This window comes from Seriola dumerili, unplaced genomic scaffold (assembly GCF_002260705.1).
Source record: "Seriola dumerili isolate Sdu_G_001 unplaced genomic scaffold, Sdu_1.0 BDQW01000105.1, whole genome shotgun sequence".
In the NCBI taxonomy this organism is placed as follows: Eukaryota; Metazoa; Chordata; class Actinopteri; order Carangiformes; family Carangidae; genus Seriola; species Seriola dumerili.
Genome location: NW_019174360.1, coordinates 1,974,171 through 1,993,805, shown reverse-complemented (window position 1 = coordinate 1,993,805; position 19,635 = coordinate 1,974,171). Strand labels below are relative to the sequence as shown.

General features: G+C 39.4%; 1 protein-coding gene across 2 annotated transcripts in view; it reads left to right on the top strand.

The window, feature by feature from the left end:
• mgat5 (mannosyl (alpha-1,6-)-glycoprotein beta-1,6-N-acetyl-glucosaminyltransferase) overlaps nucleotides 1-19,635 on the top strand; it is an 81,309-nt gene that overhangs the window by 56,983 nt on the left and 4,691 nt on the right. For both annotated transcript variants that reach the window (XM_022746508.1, XM_022746507.1), the window contains exon 12: nucleotides 11,262-11,411. In XM_022746508.1, the coding sequence (XP_022602229.1) occupies nucleotides 11,262-11,411 (150 nt within the window). The remainder of the gene's footprint in view (nucleotides 1-11,261; nucleotides 11,412-19,635) is intronic.

Here is a 19,635-nt window from a genome sequence, read left to right as displayed (position 1 = left end):
TGCTCGCACTGCGGCACAGAGACCAGGGGATTACTGTATCCGAGACAAAAAACGACTTAGAGACTCGGAGAGATTTGCACATTGTTTGGCATGCCGTGGATGGTTGGATTACTGCCCGCGCCTTGATGAGCTTTCAGCCGACACCATGTATGTTTCATAGCGGGTCGTTCCAGATCCAGCTGACTCCCTTTAGATGTCTGACAGAGTAACTCGGCGCGATGATAATAACGGCTACAAACGTGAATTGTTTTCACGTCACACGCCTGCAGTGTGGATGTCTTCTAAGATGAAGATGAACATATGGAGGATTAATTAATAAGCCTCAATTGACTAATGACGTTAAACTGTAATATCCCATCAGTCAATCATTGTTTGTTCCTCTATGCTTAATCTAACTTAACCAACTCATTGACTTCATGTTCTTACACAATGGCTCGTCGTAATAACATTATTTGCACAAGATGGCTCATAAATCATCATGAAACACTCAGCAGGTGCACTTTATTTCAGACTTGATGTCATTTGATACTTTTAATTATATAAACCGTTCATGTTTTCATGCAATTTAACACATTTTTAGTCGGTTTGTTCAACTGCATTCGTACGACTTGTCACTTGAAGCTGCATGTTTCAGCCTTTATCCATTACTTTAAGTAATGAACTGTTTATTTATGATCACTTTTATGTCTTACTTTTTAGTTTAGTTTTGCAGCAATGAAATTTCAGTATTTTCAAATAGGTTGAGCTCCTCCACACCCTCCACCGTGCGGCCCCTGCTAAGTACCAACCGGGCTATTTTCCAAACACTGCAGAATAATCCTGAATATAACACATGTGATATGTTTGAAGTTAAAGTAGTAAAAGAGCCTTGATTTCTGCTATGGTTACCTGTGTGAGGGGAGAGAACGGGCATATGTGTGAACAAATAAACATTCATCCAAACATAATGTTTAAGTGCCCTTGATCCAGACACTTAACTCCCATCTGCACCAGCAGAACTGCCCACTCTGCTTGTAGTTGGCAGCTCCAAGCGTGAACTCCTCCCTCCAGTAAAGCGAGCCAGAACCAGGAAGTGCAGTGTTTGGAAAATACCAATTCGAATCCAAGCTGGAAAATATCACCGGAAAACACAGTCCAAATGTACCTAACGTAAAATATATTCATTAGCGAAACTTTTACAGTTTGAATTTCAAAGCCACGTCGTAAAAGCTCTGAAATCCCGATGGTGTTAGACTTTTTTTTTTAATCCGGAGGTAGCTGCTGTGCTGCTGTGGTTTGCGGCCTCTGGAGTCAGAACATACGGAGCAGTGTGCCATTCAGTGTAGCTTTAAAAGGGCAGACCGGGGAGCCCATCAACTCACAGCAAGCGGCATTAGCTGCTAATCAGACTCCCAGGCGTGTTCATTACCTCCTGCTTTTAATTAAAGGGCCATTTTGGGGCAGAGTGATAACGAGCTGCCTGCCTTTACTCCGTTTTCCCTCCCTCCCTCCTTTTTTTAAATCACACCGTCCTTCGATCTCTTTCTCTGCACTTGAGAGGTTTCATTTTAGAAATGATATACCCACTATTTGAAATAGAAAGCGGGACTTACTCTAAGGAAATCATTTCTCACATGAAGGTAAAATTCACAGTGGAGTTATATTCGGGTCATGAGATTAATTATCTAAAGACTCACTAACTAACACTTGTGGAAGGTGCAGTTTTTATTTTTTTAAATGCAGCAATAGAACCAAGTCTCTTTTTAGCCCTGACAACACTGAAAAATTAAGTCCAGGTGTATTTATCACCTATAAAATCTTCCATCCACCATTATTATTACATACCCATATTTAGGTCTTTCCCTTCTTCATTATTATTCACAGTAGATTTGAATATTTAAAACAAAAGGAAAATTAATTATCAATTAACAATAAATAATTTGGACTGAAATAATGGAGAATAAATGCTTTTTAACCGCCGATCGACACCAATCTAATGTTGTGTTAATTTAACTGAACAGGAAATGCTGCAGTCCTGCTTCTCCTTTCACATCCTTTGTAAACATTTCCTTTCAAGCGGCACGCAAACTGGTGCCACGCTTCTTTTTACAACATCCCCAATAGCGATGTTTATGATTTCACATGTAGGACTTTGCTTCGTGGGAATCATAAAACAAATTAAAGATAAACTTTGCGCGAGATAAGAAAAGCCGGAGAACATCATGTGGATTAGAAAAATAAGAAATGGAAACGGTATTTCCAGATGAGTCGAGATAAAGACACCGAAACTGGAAATGTGTAAAGAAAACGAGACGCCAGATGATGTCTCCTTCACCAGCTTTTCATTTTGACAGGTTAATGTGGGTCAGGCAATTAATAGTCTTCATGTAAAATGCAGCCTAATGAAAGACTCTCTCTGTCTGATCAATATGCAAATGTGCTCAGGTCACACTTGTCCTACAGGTGTACGACATGAACCAGAGTGTGAAGCAGACTGAGTAATCATCCCCACACACACACACACACACACACATATGTTCGCTCCTCATTCACAGTCATTCTTCGAAGCTTCGTGTTCATTTCACATTTTTATAAACACTCGTGTGACTGAAAGTGAAAAGGAAAAGAAAACGCGATGCACACCAGATGCTTTGCAGTGTGCATGAGTTCCTCAGTTTCATAAGAACAAAAACAGTCTCCTTTGCCAACAAGAACATTTCGCAAAGCTCGTTAGTTTTGGTGTTGCACATCCCCAGCATGTGTGTTGTGTAGTTGTTTGTGGTTACATGAAGCTAATTTCAAATATCTTTTAAAACCAAACGGATTAAACTTGTGCATCTGGATTAAAACCTTCTCAGGAGACGACATGCGGCAGGTGGTGCCGATTTGGATGTTACCGTCAGCACTTGATATCTGGCTGAAATTTCGCAATAATAAATGACTGAGCTAATTAACAGTGTGCAGATTTTTGGGCAGCACAGGGGAGGGTGGCTCTGACCGCTGCAGGGCCTGAAATAACACAAGGTTACTGAAGCAAAAGTGTAGAAATCACAAATTCAAGCCATTTTACCGCATATTATTTTATTGTGTCACTTCTGATGTTTGTAGCTGAAACTCATTAGTTAAAACATATATGGTTCTTTCATAGCATACGCAGACAAAGCCGCAATTGATCATATTTATGTTGTCAACGCCTAACAAACCTGTGATCGACTGTAGTGAATAAATTTCTGTTGAAATTTAAACTGGAGACTCGGTGAGGGAGCCGGTCGGACGAGTGACCGACGGCGGCAACAGACTGAGCGACATCCTGGGGATTAAAGAGACGGGTGGTTATTTTGTTGTTGAGGAGGCAGTGTTGATGGGGAGACCCAAAATAAAATAGCCGGACCACCTCTGAGGGAACCGTTTCCATAGCAACCCAGTTGGAGGGAGTGGAAAGGCAGAGAAAAAGGAGCCGTCTCAGTGGCTACCTGTCTTCTTTTCTGTTAGTGTTTACATGTTTGTAATATATGTTCCCTTCTAAGTGGTAAAGATTTAATCACCACTAAGGCATAATGGCTTTGTACCTGGACTCACTTCATCATCGTGCCACATGCAGATAGAATCGGTCGAGTTGTCCCCGTTAGAAAAAAGGATTTGATGAGGCGATGGGGGGGCACGGATAAAGGTGAGAACGAGTGGGACGTACAGAGAGGGAGAGCTGCAGGCCCTTGGCAGCAGATCAGAGGACGTGGTGAAGAAAGACAGATCACACCGGGCTGACAGACACACACACACACACACACACACACACACACACACACACACACACACACACACACACACACACACACAGAGCTGGCATATGCAGAGCAGGAAGGGCAACAATCCTACACTCTCACCCTCGCAGGCTCATAGACAGACAACAGTGTGTTTCATCCCCCTTTCATGATGGATAACCGAGCCGGATTGAACATTAAACCGCCTTTCGTTTTTACTGTGCTCGTCTGACCCGATGAAGCAATCCCTTGTGCCTTTAAACTAGCGTGAGTGCCGGTGTAGAAACTTGAATTTGACATTTGCGGAAGCAGCCGGGTTAGAGTGGGAAATGTTATTGTGGTTATGAAATCGACTTCTTCTGTCACAGATGTTTTATTGGATTAGACCTGAGATGTTTCCAGAAGGAGCTGTTTGTTACCACTTTACCTTTACAGCTCAGATCTGTTGTGGTAAATATCACGTTGTTCTGTTTACTCGTGGTTTATTTCAACTAGAAAACATTTGAAATGTTAAAATAAGATTAGATTAAATTAAACTTCACTGAAAGCAGTTGAAATGTCAGTCGTGTAGGTGATATCTTGAGTTTGATTGGCCAATTGCGGTGTAAGTCTTGAAGTGTATAAACTGAAAGAAGATGCAAGTTGAAGTGTTGACTGAAAGTTTTGTTTCATGGCTGAAGGTCTGGCCCCTGAAAGGATTTGAAGTGTCAGGTGAAGTATGATTATTTGAAGCAGATTAAATCAGAGATGAATAGAAAGCAGTTCAACCGTCAGTTTGAGAGAAATGTTTGAAAGCAGCAAAAAAAAAAAAAAAAAAGATGGATGTTTTTAAAAGTATAAACAATATTAAAAATATCACCCGAGGCACAGATGAACAAGATGAACTGAATATTATGGTTGATTAGCCACGGACACACGGTGACCTTGCCTCGATTCAGAACGGCCTGAAAATGTGCCGTGTTGTGCTTTGATTTTTTTATTGAGCGAAAGGAGGACAACGGCTTTGAACATTAACGGATTTACCGCCTCTGAGAATGATCGTGGAATTTGCTCCTATATAAATGACTTATCCAGATTTATGAGGGAATGCGAGGGTGCAGCAGAACAATAACATAATAACCGGAGAAACGAGTCACAATAGCTTCAGCAGGGAAACGTTTACACCACAGCGACCAAGAGCTTTTTCTCACCCAACGGCAAACTCTGTGATTATTAAGCTTTAAATAGTATGGACCCTCCCTAAGACACCTGTTTTGCTCACTGAATGCTTCACTAGGTAGTATGTCACATGTATGGAAATCGTGTTCAGATCCCCCTCGGTGGCATTAGCTTGTGTATACAAGGTGCAAAGGTTCTGCTTGCACCCAGTGAAGCATGTGATGTTACAGGTGTTTCACTGCTGCAGGACAGAGAGGAATATTATAGCTGTTTTTTTGTTTTTTTTGGTACCGGATTTACACTCTGGCTCCTTGCATATGTGCTCAGCCTGTTACCCCTTGGGTGATTATGCAGTTCACATATACACAACAGGGGTTCAAACCTGTCAGCAATCACACAGCACCTCCTCCACTGTCTAACAATCAAATACATACTCTGGCTGGCCACCAAGATGCACTAGGTTATAGACTGTTATGTCTAATGGGGCGTGGCAGGGCACTGAAGCAAATAACATCTCCTGACTGCACTTCGGGATACTGTTTTACCACCCGTGTTCCCCGGTGGGGGGGGGGGGCCAAAGTATCTGTCAAAGTGTCTGTTGGGTTTTAAAGTGCATCCATTAAGATGTTAATTTACAAGTGCACGTGTCATAAATTCATCTGTTAGTCTAGGATTATTTTTATCTGCAGCTGTGTGTCTTCTGTAGTGGCACTAGACATCAGAGGTAAGAGACCACACTGGAATTAATCCAGGCAGTAGGTCTAATGTTGTCAACGACACATATTTCCTGAAGAAAATACAACATCTGCATTAAGGCATCAGCCTCCTAAGATGTTAAGATTAAGATGAACTAGCGCCATTATTGCGTACTGATACACCATTATGACGTCACTGCAAAGACGTGTGTATATAATGCGTGTAAAAGTACAGACACAGGAAAACAAAAGAGAATCTATTTTAATTAATGACATACAAATTATTGTATTGTAATGTATTGTTCATATCGAAAACGTTATTCAGACATTCACAGTGTAGGTTGGAAAAGGTATGTGAAGTCTGTGGCTAATGGTTTTAGCAAAAGCTAACTGGAGTCAGGAGTTTTCAAACCTGGAGTCCAGTCAATGAAACCAGACTGGAAATGTGTGTGAGAGCTGCTTTGACTTTCAATCAATGAAGTAAAGAAGAAGCCCAAGAGTTACAGCTAAAAGCTTAAATGTGTCATTCAAGTTCATGAGTCGACCACATGAAAATCATGGTGCACGTTGCATGGTGTTTATTAAATCCGAGGCTTTCACTAACCTTTTCCACCAGCACTGTGAATAAGACACAAAAGTTTATAATTGTTTGAGTGACATTAGCTCAGGGACACTGCGTTTGTCTACATCAATTTCACATTTTATGACCGATCAATGCAGGAAACCAGGTAATCCCAAAGAGCTCTTTTACTTGTCAGTGTGTGTGTGTGTGTGTCTGTGTGTCTGTGTGTGTTATGTGGAAAAAAGATTTTCCTCCGGAAGGAAAGGTGAAGTATATTTTTGTCCAGACTGACAAGCTTCCAGTTTGGGGTCCCCAGAGTCTGTCAGTTGGAAAGAGTTTCAGATGGGAAGACGATCTGAGGTGCGTTTGATGTCGAAGGCAGTTTAAGGGTCCAGTAACTCGAACCAAACGCACCTGTCTACATGCTAATGAGGCAAAAGCTCCTCTCGCCCTCTTGAATTCAGTGCAGTAGACTCAGAAACGATTTTATTTCATTACTTATTTCCGTTGGAGTTGAAGTAAAAACTGCCAACGTACTGTAACGTGCATCATCAAAATACCGCACAGTTCATATGAGAGAAAGAACATAAGAAACAAACACAGGGAAGACAGTATTTGTGTCTCACCGTGTCTCCGGAGGGAGACTTTGATTGTTTCAGTTGAAATGTGCTGTAAAGCAAGATTGATCTGCTCCATCCCCCAGCGCCTTGACGCAGCTACCTCTCAACATAAAGTGCTGAAACATCAACATCTGCTCCCAGCCCCGGAGCTCTGTCCCTATAGCAACATATAGAGAGGAGAAGTTTAATAATAAAACGTGCTGCACACTCACATATGAAGTTTGTTGATTCCCATTTAACCTGGTGTGGCCTTGTACAAACAACTCCTGCAACATCTGTGACATCCTGGAGGTTACGGTGGTGACAGTGAGGCGACAGCAATGCAGTGATATTTAAAGGAAGTGTGTCAAGTGTGGTGGCATTGAAATTATGAGTGTAGGTATTTTTTTACAGAAGTGGAAAGAATAGAAGAGCTTGAGATACAATATTAAAGATGTTCACCGATAGAGGAATAAAGGCCGAACATGAAAGAAGAGAACTTCCTTATTGAGCTTCATTTGAAGTGTTAAGATCTGAAAGAAGTCGAACCGTCAGTGTGTTTCATGCAAATCTGCAAATGTTAGCATGCTAATGCGCTAAACTAGCATGGTAAACTTTACACCTGCAGAAAAACATCATCATATTAACGCCGTCAGTGTGAGCATGTTGGCTCAAAGCACCACACTGTGCTGTAGTGCAGCCTCACAGAGCTGCTGTTAATTGCTCATTTATAAAGATTGAAAATGAAAGCTTTTATTAACTGGATATTAAATATGTTGAATTGAATTGAAGTCAGCAGTCAGACAGACACGTCAGTGGCATCACTCACGAGTTATCAGTGTATCTTAGCCTTTTTTTTGCTTTTTTTCATCCTCGCTGTGTGTCTGAGGTTGTGTCTCTCAGCCAGTAAGCTTTGTTCCCCAGATGCTCATCCCTCAACCCTCCTCTCTGCCAGCAGAAAGCAGCCACTGCCTCTCCTGTTTCCTTTCTGAGCCAGGGTTTACAAATTCCCTCTGATTTACAAGGTCATAAAACTCGGCTCCTGCTCCTCCTCCTCCTTCTCTCCTGCTTCAATCAACCTCTCCAGCTAAAGCAGTTATTTTATAACTCTCAAAGTATGTGCTCCTGTACAAGGCTGCCGCAGTCTTTCTGCTTCCTGTTTTCACACTGCATATTGTATATGCTCAGAGACGTATACATTCGACAGACTTCGCTTCAGATGAATACGCACGTTGTGTGAGGACACGGAGGGGGGAAAACGTCTTGTAATGTTATCAGTCTTCACGCCTGTTGGAGTTACAAAGTCGTAACTCCTTTCTGCTTCACAGTGTGCTGACAGCTGAGACAGGATTATGAATCGAAGCTGACATGATATCATTACAAGGAGGAAAAGCAGAGACAGTCCGCAATGCATCTAAAAGTGGCGATGCACCTTTTTAAAAACATGCTTCTCTCGCGTGTTGTCCCACGTCTGTATTCCTGTCTTGCTACTATGTTCTTGTTGAACACAGTCGCCTTTATTCCAACATAAAAGTCTCTCTAGCGTTACTCCAGAGAGCATCTGGCGAGCGATGTCCTCTGACCGTAAAGCTTTGTGTGGCGGCTGCCTCGGAGGGTCATGGCAGCCCTGCTGTATCTCCCTCGCGCACACACATGCACGATCACTGAAGCGGTCGCAATAAACACACAACACACACATCCTGCTGCCTGAAGAAACTTAATGATGTCTTCCTTTAGTTGTGTTTTTTTTTTATGTCCTCTGCAGCTAGTTAAGGTTTTAAGAACCCAAAACCATCTCAGTGTAGTTTCACATCTCCTCTCTCAGGCTTCTCTCTGGAGCTCTAGTAACAACAGGTCAGTGAGCCAATCAGAAGAGAGGAGGCTCTGAGCCTCTCTTCTGATTGGCTGACTGTTTTCTGAATGATCAAAATAAAAATATAGCAGATTTTAAGGTAAAACACTCAGAGAAACCAAATCCTGCAAGGTTTGGATGGTGGGTCCAGGTGGGTGGGGTTTGTGACTTGTTTGTTGTGACATCATTAAGTTCCAGGAAGTCCTGACGGCTGGTTTTAACGCTCAGTTTCTGAATACAGGCTGTGCGCATTTCTCTGTGGACTGAGGCTTTGATACTTTCACAGTATTAATATAGAACCTAGACCTGATCTATAATCACACTACACATGGACAGAGACCTTTAGACTGTATGGGACGTTTAAATTCAGTTTTCTATTCTTTGTTGAATGTCAACAAACAGTCTGAACCAGTATGAAACATACATGTGAAATGTAAGTGTGCCTTTAAATTACTGTCAGACTTTGCACCAAAAGCAACATTAACTGATGTAAAAGTGCAACAATCATTGGGGTTTTTTTGCATCATTTTTACAAGGTAAAACATGTAGTTGTATTTGTGTGTGTGTAAGTGTGTGTGTGTGTGTGTTTCCTCTTCAGATACCTACCAATAACCTTCATTTATAAATCCCCCCTCGCACACAAATCCTAGCTCAGCTCTCCTGAGTGAAAAGATTACAGGGTAGTGATTTCACCTTCTAATTAGGACTTGATCTAACACACACACACACACACCTATACACACTTATACACACATATACACACACCAGGCTGCTTTAGTTACAGTAGGCTGGCTGGAAGCATCTGATAGCCAGGCCTCCAGGGACCCTGACGAGCGGCTACCTGAAATTTAAGCCCCAAAAGAAGCCACTGAGGTAGACACACACGTACGCTCTTACACACACAACACACACACAACACACACACACACACACAGTTTTAGAGCAAGGAAGTGTCCCAGAGGCAGAAGAGTTTCAAAGGCAGAGTTATGAGTAAAATCGAAACATTTTATTTTAGTAATAATGAGGTTTTTTCCTGCCCCATGAGTGTGGCAGCTATTGGTAATCGATATTATTGTAGTGTGTGTGACTTTGTGCGCACACTTGGTGACTGCACCTCTGAGGCGTCCCATCATTATGGAGAAAATGACCGGCTTTCATGTGTAGTGCCTCCCTGAAGAGCTCGGCTTTAAGAGCTCTCCACTCCTCTGTACGCCGCTCCCATATGGCTCAGTCTCTAGCAGGTACAGAACAAAGTGAAAAAGACAGATTTCGAGCTGCAGTTCATCAGGACACACCGGGGGAATTATTTTGTGTGCAAATTTGGCTGGGTTATGAAACAAGTCGTGTCCTCGTTTTTTGAAAATCAAAGACCTGCTGTGACAATCTCAGTGTGGGGACGATCAAAAGGCTTTTATTGTGGAAGTAGTGTTTCCATCCAATCTGATTAACATGACTTATTTTTAAAAAAAAAAAAGAAGCTCAGAGAGCGGCTTGACAGCGATTTGCAAAAAGCGATGTGCAGGGTAAACACATTACAGGCCAATCCAGCAAACCACCGACCCTCTTTTATTAACTCGATCAACACAGATCTCACCCCGACCTCACACACAGCCTTGAGTCACTTGAAACACATGAAAGGCTGCAGAGGTGAAGGGCAGTCATTCAGGAAACAGCCCTTGAAATGAAAACACACTCAGAGCTCAACACATGCAAATGGACAAAATGCATGTGCTGCAAATACTCGCAACACACACGACGTAGGGAGAGGAAAATTAAAAACATCTCTTTGTTCAGGCATATAAATAGTTCGAAACTCTGACCAAGCGCCCGGTAAAAGGATAGGTAAACCCCAAAATCAATACTTTGTCGATTGAGTATTTCATTATATTATATATCACATAAAATGCAAATCAATCATGTCTTTCAAACTCCTACACCTACATTGTAACTCAGTTAAAAATTTCAAGTCTCAAGCCGTAAGACCAAGATAACCCCGGTGACGTCACTGTGACATCTACAGGCGCAGTCATGGTGGTAACCATGACGATGTGTAAAATTAGTGGAGTGCCCTTTTTTCTTTTTTTTTTTGAATTACTTTCTCCTTGCATCACGTTTGACCTTCTCCACTGTAAAAGCAGCAGCGCAGCGTTCCTGTGTGATGAAAGCAGCTCGGTCATGACTCCTGGTATAAAGGCAGCGGCTTTCATTGGAATCCTTTGAATACTTTATAGTGTCTTTGATCAAGGACATCACAGATCAGGTAGACTTTAATAACAATAGCCGGCTATTGTGTGCACTGATGCTCTTCGTAGGGGGGGATATTTTTAGCTCTGCCTACCATCGTGGCCAGATGGTCGGACAGGTAGCTCGAACAAAAGTTCACGGGGCCGCATATCAAAGTAATGATACTGATCCGCTCTCACCCCAAAAAAAAAAGTTATTATACAAGGTCTTATTCCAGGATGTTATTTTCTGGATTACACCAGCTTAACCTGAACAATTTAAGTGTTTTTTAATACATTAATTTCAAATTTGTGCCAGTGTTTGTTTTGTTTTTTTAATGGAGAGATATTTAGGAGTCACTTTACTTTTTCATCTGATGTGAAAAAAACTGACTGTGCCTGTTTTTCTTTTTTCTCTTCCTGTTTGTTTCAGGACAAGAAGAAATACCTCGACATCATCCACAGCTACATGGAGGTTCACGGCACCGTGCACGGCACCAGCACCGTGCACCTCCCGAGCTACGTTAAGAACCACGGCATACTGAGCGGCCGAGACCTGCAGTTCCTCCTCCGAGAGACCAAGGTGAGTCCGCCCGGCTGTAAATCGTCTCACATGAAGAAAATGACCCTGCAGGGAAATAATAGCGTGAGGGTATGTGCTTATTACAAGGCTATGAAAGCCATAAACCAACTCCCACGCTTTTCCATTTGACATTTTTTAAATGACCAAGAAACTGTGGCCCAGCTAACCTGCAGAAACACTTTTTTTTTTCACACACCTGGCCTTTTTTCAATGAGCCAAGGTTGTGAAACCTGCTCTAAAAATTTCTGTAATAGTAGCCAATGGGTGAATCACTTATTTTGAATAGCTGTCGTTGGATAAAGTGAGCAGTATAGAAATAATGGAATTGCTCAGATATTCGGTGAACTGATCAGGTATTCACTTTATAGCTCAAGAAAAAAATTTGCAAAGCCGGCCGTAGTTTTTAAGCATGTTTCATTGTGAGGCAGGTAAGAGAATAAGAATCTGATTCTTATTTAGATGTTGGAGTGAAAGAATGAGTCTTTATGTGAACAGAGGCCTCATCTGAGAGAGCCTTGAGCTGAGTGGCTGTATTTTCTCTTACTCTGTCCTCAGTCCAGCCATCCACACAAGCACTTCTCCATTCACATCATGACTTGTCCCTTCCTCTCACGCCTCAAACCACTCTCATTCACAAAGACAAGGACTCGGCCTCAGAGTGTGTGCAGCCAGGCTGGGGCTGTACTGTGCGGGGCGAGCGCTCCAGAGGTGGTGACGTGTATATATATATATATATGTGACGTATATATACACGTGTCAGTGGCAGAACACACTTTCACATGTGCACAGAGTGCGTGGAGCTGTTGAATACAACTGAGCTTTGTTTTGTGGCAGCAGTGAAAGCTGTGAAGTGAGGAGCGTCACGTTAACTTCAGACTCCTTTAGATATAAATAATGGCTGAAACACACAACATGTGGTTGCACACAACATGTAGCACATATGCAGTTTACATGGAAACAGTGGAGGATTTAGATTGCACACGTCTTTATGATTGTTTAAACAGTGGCTGTGTCCTCAATCAGGACAACTTGCATTTATAAAATACACTGCATTGCATTGGATTTTTAGCAGAAATTAGCGCATGTGCCGTGGAAAATATAGCTGATAAATTTCCACACTTGGCGGACAGTAAATGTAGAGCACTGTGTATAGTATACCGGGGTGATTTCAACATATCCAGTGAGTCTTTGATTTCAGAGAAGGTAAACAAAAGCAGACGTCCCGTTTCTAAACGCCTCGCCCTGACACTAGCTGTAGCCAACTAGCTAATTAAGCTAACATCGTCAGAGTAGACAGAAATAGTGTTTAATCCGTTCCTATTTTTCTTAATCTTTTGTTATCGGAAAAGGATGGATGAAGATATTCACACATCCAAGTGTCTTAGGTGCAGGTGCGTTGGAAAGTGTCACTTGGCAGACTCATACTCCCACGAGAGGATAATTGTCACACAAGATGGTTGGAGCATTATCTGTTTGAAATACTCCTGATGATGGTCTCCAGAGACCAAAACGTTAGGATGATCAGTATATTGTGATGCTGAGTGAGAGCATTGTGAGGGATATTCTTTATTTCAAGGCTGAAGTTCTTGTAAAGGCTAAAGAATGACACCACTCTGAACTGTAGAAATGCAGAGTGTTGCTCTTAGTGCAGCCTCTTGCACACGGCATGACTAGCTCGACAGACCTGCCGTCCCGAGTTACTGTCACAAAGCTGTGATTGGACAGTCGCAGTTGGCGGGAGGGGCTAGCTAAATTAGAGGACCTACTTTTCTTCCAAGCTCACAACTTTGGTGAAAACAATGCTTCTTATTCTTATGGAGCTTCCCTTTGCCATCAAGAAATATAATTACAACACCTGACAGCAATGTCTGCTGAAGGTGAAAACTATCATTAGTGCTGGCATTGAAAGATGGGGTCTGTTTTCGTCTGCTCAGAGGAATAGCTTCGATTTCTGGATCCTCTGAAACCAGATGCTTTCCCGTCAGGAGAGGAGAGGCAGAGAGAGGAGAGAGACATCAGACGAGAGCTGGGGCAGGGGAGAAATCCATAGATCATGATTCAGAGAGTTGTAGAAAAAAATGGATAAAGATTTAAACCCCTTTTGTATCAAAAAGATTCTGAGCGTCGCTTTAGCCATGAGGCAGTTCTTCACCGGCAAATCCAGTTCTGTTCTGAGCAGATAAAACCAAGAACCCAGAGATGTTAGAGGCATCGAGACAGAGAAAATCAAAGGTATATTCTGCAATGAGGCAGATCATTAAAGTGGTTGAAAGACTTAAAGGAAACAGCTCTCAAAAATTGGTGCTAGACAGAGCTGCACAAAGAAGTGAAGAGTTTCTGGTTTAGCTGGATTCTGTGTTATATGAGCGGGTTCGCTCAGGAGTTTGGATTCGGTCTATTCCGTATGTTCTTGTAGCATGTGGTTGTTAGTGGAAACCCCCCGTAGAGGAATGACCCATTAAAACCCGCAAACCCCACATGCTTTAGCTGCATTGTTGTTTAAGAGCTTACAAGGAAAGCAGGAGGCGTGGTGCGCAGTTTTCCTCGTGCTGCTTTAACAACAGATTTACTGTTACCTACAAACAGACGGCCGGAGCTAATTGGCCTCGTGGGGTTTAACTATCTGGAGTGTACTGTAAAAAAAAAAAACTCCAGTGAGGACTAATATGTTGCCGTTGACGTCTGATGTTTGATTTTGTCTCCATCAGAAGTTCCCCAAATAAACTCTGACATGTTGTGCTGCATCAGGGGAATAGTGTCGATGATCAAACCGCTGAAGTGCAGCAGAGACTTACTCGGTCATGTTGCGCGTTGACAGTCTTTAGGTTTTTGATTTTTCTTACTTTGCTTCGCCTCCACCTCACATGACTGTCTAACTCTGCTTGTTTAATTGCCTTCTACTGCCTGCCTCTGGTTCGTCTTCCACTTTTCTTTCTGTTTCTCACTCCTCCACACACCTACTACATTATATATTTATCCATAGGTTTGTATGTAAGACAAGGAATAAGTCCTGATTCAGTTCTTTCGTCTTCTACATTGTTATCGTCTTCTTTCCTGCTCAGTAGACGACCAACACATCCCATGGCAGGTGCTGGAATTAGATACCAAGAACAAACAGCCTAATTATCTCAGTGAGTCATTAAACTCAGCAACTGCCACGGAGATACGAGACTCCAAACATTATGTAATGGAGCTCATGAGTGAGCTATTCTCCTTTGCAAGACAACTACATAAACTTAGATATCAACGGCAGTCAAAGACACTTTACATGACATTAAATAAGTGGAAACAATACAAGCGCAGATATTTCATTGTTGTGGATGTTTGGAGATAAGACTTCCAGATGTTGGGGGCAGTTATGGAGAAGACTCTCAATCCAGGTCGTGGTCAGTGGGGGCAGGAGGGGGAGTGTCAGAGGCAGAGTGGATGGACTGAAGTTTATTGAGGTACTCTGGAGGATGTGCGGTTAAGAATACTGTCACAGTGATGGAGACTGGATATGATGAAGGTGTGCGTCAGTGTTTGAGCTGCAGAGAAGGAGAGAGGGAAGAGGCAGGGAAACGGCAGTTCAAGTATTTTGTGTGAGATTTGTGTGATATTCATGTTGTGTACTTTTGTGGAGGACACATACTGAACATACCGAGAGAGGTGGAAGAGATGTCGACGGCGCGGCTGAAGTTGTATGTGGTTTTTTTTTGGTGAGAGCTACGGGACCAACAGTGATGATCAAATCAGATTTGTCAGAGTTAAGAAAGATTTTAATCGCTTCTCTTGACCGGATCGGGCACACGCTGATGTGTTCATATCTAGTGCATTTATCACTGTGACCTGCCTGCATGAGAAACAGTTTTCCATTTCCTCACACACACACACACACACACACACACACAGGTGAAGATGCTTATCTAACTGACATTACCTTGCCTCGGCGAGGTTTAGGAGTCTGGCTCAGGCTTTGTGAGCCCTGCAGGAGCAGCTGCTTCTCCCAAATGTGTTGGCACAGAAACATTTAGTGAAGGAAGAAAACTGCAGAACTTAATCTCTGAGTCAGAATTTAGGGAAAGTTACAAAGTACATTTACTTAAGTTTACAGTTAACTTTTTTCAAGCTACTTTATATTTCTACTAAACTGTATTTCAACTAGACTATTGCACTTTTTAGTCACTTTTATTTTACATACATAATATGATCAATTTAGAAAATATGATGTAGTTTTATAGATTACAGCCTCTGCATACTCACACATCATGTACTCATGAGACTGATAGAATGAAAGATAGTAAAGATAATAATTTTCATGCACAAATTATCTTGTGCACAAAAAACAAGAAGAGGAACTTTACTGCACATTTGAGACACTTGTTAATCTTGCAGTTAATTATTGTGCTCTAGTATTTCATCCTTCCTCTGGGGTGTTATTGCACTTGGCTGTGGGTGAGAATCAGGATGTATATTTACACTACAGAGTTACAAATCAATAGAACAGCAGCTCTGATTGGCAGCACTGGGTCTTAAAAGCAGGATGTCCTTGTACATGTACAGGAACATGAATATGCAAAACTATTTTAATGCTTTCAGGCAAAGACCACGATTGTTATTGATTTCTGTGTTTATATCTATAATTCATTACTCCCTTTGAGTCCTTCAGTGTCTCGTCTCCCCCCCCCACACTCTCCCTATAAATAGTGGTCAACTGTTTGTCAGCAGTGAGGACACACACACATATATATAGATGAAGTGTGCTTTGCTGCCACCTGCTGGCAGAAGTCTGTAAGTCTTATATTGTCTCCTCCAGTTCTCTATATGTACAGTACTTACTTTAAAGTATATTGGTGTGACTCTGCCTGTGTTTAAGTGTGCAGTGTACAGACAGTACGCTGGACCAAACTGTTCACATTTAACACTGAGGCTGATGAGCCTGAGAGTCAAGCTGTGTGTGGTTGATTACAGGATAGGGATCAGCCTGCAAACCATCTCCAGACAGGGAGAGAGAGACTCCTGGCTAGGATGAAACAAAGGGAATGACAAGTAGTCGTTGTCTCGTTTCCTAGATTATTAGAAGGGGATTTTTCTAGATTAGTAAGAGAAGTACTAGTTTTTTTCTTTTATTAGTAAAAATAGTAGGGTCTTTTTCTAGATTATTAGCAGTAGTAGTAGGTTTTTTTTTTTTCTATAGTACTGTTAGAGGGTTGACTACCAAATTTGAACCCAAACGCAAGACACAGAACACTGAGGCAGGGAATTGGTGCAAAAGAAATTTATTGTGACAATACTTAATGTGAATGAATGAGTCTCTTTGCAGGGGGAGCTGTGATGAGTGGGGCAGCCAGGCAGAGCGAGTCCTGAGACCCAGAATTTAGATCCTGTGTTTTTCAGGAGGTCCAGGAGTGGGTCTGAGGCAGGAGTCGTGTCAGGGCGGTGTGTAGCTGAAGCCCAGTATTTGTAGCAGGACTGCTTGGAGATGGTTTGCAGTCCCAATCCTGTAATGAAGAATTAGTATAGTAGTAGTAATAAAGTAGTAGTAGTAGTAGTAATATAGTAGTATTGTAGTAGTAATAAAGTAATATAGTAGTAGTAATAAAGTAGTATAGTAGTAATAGTAGTAATAAAGTAGTAGTAATATAGTAGTATAGTAGTAGTAGTAATAATATAGTAGTAATAAAGTAATATAGTAGTAATAAAGTAGTAATAAAGTAGTAATAAAGTAGTATTAGTAGTAATATAGTAGTAGTAGTATTAGTAGTAATAAAGTAGTAATATAGTAGTAATAAAGTAATGAAGTAGTAATATAGTAGTACAGTAGTAGTAGTAGTATTAATATAGTAGTATAGTAGTAGTAATAAAGTAATGTAGTAGTAGTAGTAGTAGTAATATAGTAGTAGTAGTAGTAGTAGTAATAAAGTAATGTAGTAGTAATATAGTAATATAGTAGTAGTAGTATTAGTAGTAGTAAAGTAGTAGTAGTAGTAATGTAGTAATATAGTAGTAGTAATAAAGTAATGTAGTAGTAATATAGTAGTAGTAGTAATAAAGTAATGTAGTAGTAATATAGTAGTAGTAGTAATATAGTAGTAGTAGTAATAAAGTAATGTAGTAGTAATATAGTAGTAGTAGTAATAAAGTAATTTAGTAGTAGTAGTAGTAGTAATAAAGTACTATTAGTAGTAATATAGTAGTATAGTAGTAGTAGTACTATTAGTAGTAATATAGTAGTATAGTAGTAGTAGTAATAATAAAGTAATATAGTAGTAAAGTAGTATTAGTAGTAATATAATAGTAGTAGTAGTAGTAGTAGTAGTAATAAAGTAATATAGTAGTAATAGTAGTAAAGTAGTATTAGTAGTAATATAATAGTAGTAGTGTAGTAGTAATGTAGTAATATAGTAGTAGTAATAACGTAGTAGTAGTAGTAGTAATATAGTAATATAGTAGTAGTAGTAGTAGTAATATAGTAGTAATAGTAGTATAGTAGTAAAGTAGTATTAGTAGTAATATAATAGTAGTAGTAGTAGTAGTAATAAAGTAATATAGTAGTAAAGTAGTATAGTAGTAGTAGTAATAATATAGTAGTAATAAAGTAATATAGTAGTAGTAGTAGTAATATAGTAGTAGTAAAGTAGTAGTAGTAATAAAGTAGTAATAAAGTAGTATAGTAGTAGTAGTAATAAAGTAGTATTAGTAGTAATATAGTAGTAGTAATAAAGTAATATAGTAGTAGTAATAATAAAGTAGTAATATAGTAGTAATAAAGTAGTATAGTAGTAGTAGTAATAAAGTAGTAGTAGTAGTAGTAATATAGTAGTAAAGTAATATAGTAGTAATAAAGTACTATTAGTAGTAATATAGTAGTAGTAGTAATATGGTAGTAGTAGTATTAGTAGTAATATAGTAGTAGTAATAAAGTAATATAGTAGTAGTAATAATAAAGTAGTAATATAGTAGTAATAAAGTAGTATAGTAGTAGACTACTTTAATACTACTTTATTACTACTACTATATTACTTTATTATTACTACTACTATACTACTATTTTACTACTATATTACTACTTCATTACTTTATTACTACTATATTACTACTACTACTATTACTACTATATTACTACTACTATACTACTATATTACTACTACTACTACTACTTTATTACTACTACTATATTACTACTACTTTATTACTACTATATTACTTTATTACTACTATATTATTACTACTTTATTACTACTTTATTACTACTACTATATTACTACTAATACTACTTTATTACTACTACTACTGTACTACTTTATTACTACTNGTAGTATAGTAGTAATAAAGTAGTAATATAATAGTAGTAGTAGTAGTAAAGTAATGAAGTAGTAATATAGTAGTATAGTAGTAGTAGTAGTAATAATATAGTAGTAATAAAGTAATATAGTAGTAAAGTAGTATTAGTAGTAATATAATAGTAGTAGTAGTAATGTAGTAATATAGTAGTAATAAAGTAGTAATAAAGTAGTATAATAGTAGTAGTAGTAATAAAGTAGTATTAGTAGTAGTAGTAGTAGTAATAATATAGTAGTAATAAAGTAATATAGTAGTAAAGTAGTATTAGTAGTAATATAATAGTAGTAGTAGTAGTAGTAATGTAGTAATATAGTAGTAGTAATAAAGTAGTAGTAATAAAGTAATATAGTAGTAGTAATATAGTAGTAATAAAGTAGTATAGTAGTAGACTACTTTATTACTACTAATACTACTACTACTACTATATTACTACATTACTTTATTACTACTACTACTACTACTACATTACTACTAATAGTACTTTATTACTACTACTACTACTACTATACTACTTTATTACTACTACTACTACTACTATATTACTACATTACTTTATTACTATTACTACTATATTACTACTACTACTATATTACTATATTACTACTACTACTTTATTATTACTACTACTACTATACTACTATTACTACTATATTACTACTACTACTACTACTACTACTATATTACTATATTACTACTACTACTACTACGTTATTACTACTACTATATTACTACATTACTTTATTACTATTACTACTATATTACTACTACATTACTACTACTACTATATTACTACTAATAGTACTTTATTACTACTACTACTATTACTATATTACTACTTCATTACTTTATTACTACTATATTACTACTTTATTACTACTAATACTACTACTACACTACTACT